General features: G+C 36.8%; 1 protein-coding gene across 1 annotated transcript in view; it reads right to left on the bottom strand.

Annotated features, from left to right (window-relative positions):
• The window catches only part of LOC110026214, a 4425-nt gene extending 3271 nt beyond the window's left edge, over positions 1 to 1154 (bottom strand). Inside the window, exons 1-2 of the mRNA XM_020727077.1 lie at positions 732 to 1154; positions 546 to 642 (exon numbers count right to left, since the gene is read on the bottom strand). Of these exons, the coding sequence (XP_020582736.1) occupies positions 546 to 642; positions 732 to 1154 (520 nt within the window). The remainder of the gene's footprint in view (positions 1 to 545; positions 643 to 731) is intronic.
• Between the last annotated feature and the right edge of the window lie 3392 nt (positions 1155 to 4546).

Raw genomic sequence — 4546 nt, 5'->3', positions numbered from 1 at the left:
GTAAGCACCGGAGAACAACGTGCAGATATTCTTACAAAGGCTTTAGCAAGAGTTAAATTTACGAAAATGCGAGAACTACTTGGCGTAAACAACTTCGAACCAAATCAAGCTTACAGGGGAGATTATGAGACTAATCTTGAATTGGTAATTTGAATTGATTGCATAATTAGTGGCTTAATAATAGACATGAGTTAATTAGTGGAACAAATATAGAAGATATGATCATAGCATTGATTTTGAATTAAATATAGGAGATATGACAATATTATTAATTTTGAATTTGAATCTTAAATTCAAATTCAAAATTCAAATATGTGTAATCAATTCAAATAGGCGCGAATTGATGACACTTAATTTTCTTGCCTTTATTATGTACGTTTCATGTTTTGTTTCGGTATGTCTTAATTAGTATAAAATTGGGTGTTGTGTTGCATTGTAAACACCCAGATTTATATCTTTTCACTCCTTCAAAATAATAAAAAAGAATTCTCTAAAAGTCCAATCTCATTTTCGATTTGTCCTTTAGCAATCCATTAAATTGAAACCAACACCGACGAGGAACATGTTGAAGGAGTAGGCGTCGGCTACGCGATGATCGAATGTGCAGCCTAACACCATTCCACCACACTTCATCTCTGTCGCCTAACAAATTAGAAGGGCACAACAATACTTTGAAGGCATGTATACCACAAAACTAAAAAAGAGAAAAAAAAAAAGCGCCACCTGCGTACCTGAACAGTGAGGGCTCCACCCATCTTGTTGGGCAGAAGCTTCCCCTCAAATGTCTGATCCGCGTTATGAAAATCAAGCTCTGCAATCTCAACGTCCGCAAACGCTTCAATGAACTCCACACCGCGATTATTACAAAGCAGCTCCGGCTCTCCCATGGAATTGCTCACCACCTCGCCGGCAAACGGATAGTAAGTAACCAAAGACTTGGCCAGAGAGGTCTTCAGAACTTTGACCAGAGAAGCGAAGGTAGAAGAGGAGCTCTCTAATTGGGGCTTCGTGTATATGAAAAAGACCCCTACGTCCAACGGAGGAAGAAGAAGGTCGAGGTTCGAGAGAGAGAGCCAGTGCTCCTGTGATGGAAGTGCGGCCGAGATCGTTTCTTTCCGGCAAATCCTCACCGTGTAATCTTTGCTGCTCTCCATTTTATTTATTTATTTATTTAATATGATGGTGTTTTTTGTGGATGTGAGGGATTAGGGGTTGGGGAGCTATTTATGTTAATTGTATTTGTTGCTTAAGAATAATTTTATTGAGTTAATAATAAAGATGTTTTAAGACATTTGAGATAAACAATGACTAAAATTGTATCAGAAAAGAAAGTTTAATTTAATTTATAATTATTAATTTAATTTAAATATTGATCAATTAATTGTTTGCACACTTTTTTCCAAGCTAATTGATTAATTAATTTCAGGATTTATAACTTTAATTAATATTTGATGACCATATTTTGACCGAAGCTTTTACTCAAATAAACTATGTATGTGTTGTGTTAACTTTGAAATGAGTTGGGAGTTGGTGTAGAAATGCAATTTTAGAAAAAAGGATTATTATAAATTGAAGAATAATTTGTGTATGAATATTCAAAGAAGAAATTAAGAAAAAAAAAATTTCCAACTTGGAATAGCTTGTGTAGATTCTTACAAATATAAAATATTTTCATAAACTTTATACGATTTACATGCATACCCCACATTCTCATGTATTTACATATCTTACGTCTAAATTTTACTTTTTTACATTTATACCACCTAAACATTTCATATCACAAAAAATAGCACCACAATTTTAACTCTAAAAAATGAAATACATCGAGTAAGGAGGCACCTTTAGGAGTTCGATATGTAAATAAATTCAATTTGAGTGGTGTATTTGTAAATATACATTGATAATCATTAATATTAAATTTATGCCCTGAACTTTCTAAAAATTATTTTAATTATTTTAATTATTTCCATGCAAATATTTCCATTTATGCATGGTAGGTTGGATCCAAGCCTAAATATCCAAAGCACAATATTATTATTATTATTATATTCTTTAGTAGTCTTCGGTCTGAATTAGAAATGCCATCTTTCAATATAAGTTGAGATGTCCAAAATGATTGGACTAACGCATCTAGAACCATTTTTAAAAACACTGTTTTCTCACACCCAAAAATAAAATAAATTTAAAAACATTAGGTAGCAATAAAATACTTTCCATACAAACTCCAAGTATCAATATATATTCATTATTATGAAAAATAAAAAAAGGATAAATTTCTCAACTTGTCCATTAGTAACTGCAACACGTGTACCAAACCGCAGAATACATCAGAGAGAATGCAGAATACAAGATTTAGAATCTTAGAGTCTCAGAGACTCACCTAGGGTTACAAATAGAACATATATATAACCTTATGGTACAATATGTAATACTTAAATTACCTATGTACCAAACTGCGGGGTGTTGGACCCACACCCATAATCCACATAATGAAACTCCCCCGATTGGACAGATCTTTCCTCTCCACTCCACTCATGGGCTCCGCTCCGCTCCATCATCTGTCCCATTTATGTTATACGAGTCATACCTAACAAATCTCTATACTGACGAATATTTAGCCTCTTAGGAGAAATACATTTACCCAAAAATCTCCACATTGGCGAATACTCAGCTCTTTAGGAGTAATGCATATACCCAACAAATTTCCACCTTGACAAATATCCAACCCCTTATGATAAAATACATAATGGAGTTTCTTATGCACCAGTGTGGGTTGGGCCACTATGCTTTCGTTGCGCCCTCGTTCCCCTCAACCCACTAAATTCCAAGAGACACTCCTCTTCATTCCAAGAGAGTCCAAATTATGGTATTATGAGTCATACCTAACAAATCTCTACCTTGACAAATATTAAACCCCTCAGGAGAAATATACCATGGAGCTTCTTATGCACCAATGTGGGTTGGGTCACAATTTTAAATAATCTCTTTATTAAGATTCCTTAATTAAGTTTCTTTTAATTAAATTTCCAAGAAAAAAATGACAGAATCTTTCCGAAAAATGATTAAATATTTGCTTAATTAAATTTCCCTTAATTAAGTTTCACAGAAAAACAACTGAATCTTTCAAAAAAATAATTTAAATATTCTCTTAATTAAATATTTCTCTTAATTAAGTTTTCCTTAATTAAATTTTCATAGAAGACATTTTCCTTAAACTTCCAAGAAAAGCTCCACTTTCCTTCCCAAAAAGCCCAGCCTCCGCTTTCCAGAAAAGCACATTTTTCCTTTTTGAAAAGCTCCGCTTTCCTTTTCAGAAAAGCTCCGCCTTCGCTTTCATTCCAGAAAAGCTCTGCCTCCGCTTTCCAGATAAGGTCCGCCATGCGAACTGCTCCTCCGCGTAGCTTCCGAACCGAATCCTGTGAACGCCTCCTGCGCAAATGCCCGCGTCGGCGGGGAACTCCCATGTAAAACTCCTCCCGCGAATTCTCGCGTTCAACAAGCTCCTCCCGCGTTTTAGAGGGAATATTCCCTCTGATAGAGATGGAAGATTCCTTGATTCTCCTCCGGCGAACTGCTTGCAGCGAACCGCCTTCGCAAACTCCTGCGTTGGAGGAAGCCTATCACAAACAATCCTTCACACCTCCGTCTGCCAACCTCATGCGAACGCGTTCAGCTTCACCTTAGCAAACTGGTCCTCCCGCGCCCTTTGCAAACTTCTTGCTGCCTGCTCCAACAATCTGCCACGAACTGCCAAAGTTCTTCGCTGAATCGTTGAAGCCTCGAAATTCACTGAGCTCCTCTGCCCTAACCGCCAAAATCTTCTTTATTACAACGCCCAAAATTTTTCTTCCCCGCCCTAGAACCAGACTCTGATACCACCTGTTGAGAAATAAGGACGAAGAAAAACTATGAATCGACACAAATCCAGAAGAACGCAGAGATTTAACGAAGTTCAGCAAAGATGCCTACGCCCTCGGAAGCAGAGCGATGACTTACTTTTCAATATTCAGAAAAGAATGTAGAATACAATATTCAGAATCTCGATGTCTCAGAGACTCACCTAGGGTTACAAACAAGACATATATATAACCATATAATATAATATGTAATTACTTAAATTACCCATGTACCAAACTGCGGGGTGTTGGCCCTGCACCCCCAACCCAAATAATGAAACTCCTCCGATTGGACATATTCTTTGGCTCCACTCCGCTCCAGCATCTGTCTCATTTATGGTATATGAGCTATACCTAACAAAACATAAAATAAACATTTGTTAGCGGCGAGTTCTTCTTCTTCTTCTTTGTATTTGTTGTAGTGTGAGGTTTGAGACAAACTAACAGTGATCCTGCGAACGTCCTCCTCACCAATGTGAGTAGACAAATGATGCAACCTACTACCCTCTAATAAGGGGGAAGTCTCTGGAAGTCCAACTTCTCTATCAGCGACGTTCTCCTTTCAAAGCGTGATGGTCTCCACACTTTTGCCATTCTTCATTTTTGGAGCACTCTGGTTTCTTTTTTTAGTGTGTGGGCCAACAACACAG

This window comes from Phalaenopsis equestris, unplaced genomic scaffold (genome assembly GCF_001263595.1).
Source record: "Phalaenopsis equestris unplaced genomic scaffold, ASM126359v1 Scaffold000359, whole genome shotgun sequence".
Taxonomy (NCBI): domain Eukaryota; kingdom Viridiplantae; phylum Streptophyta; class Magnoliopsida; order Asparagales; family Orchidaceae; genus Phalaenopsis; species Phalaenopsis equestris.
The sequence above is the reverse complement of the archived record's forward strand: the minus strand, read 5'-3'. Positions and strand labels throughout refer to the sequence as shown.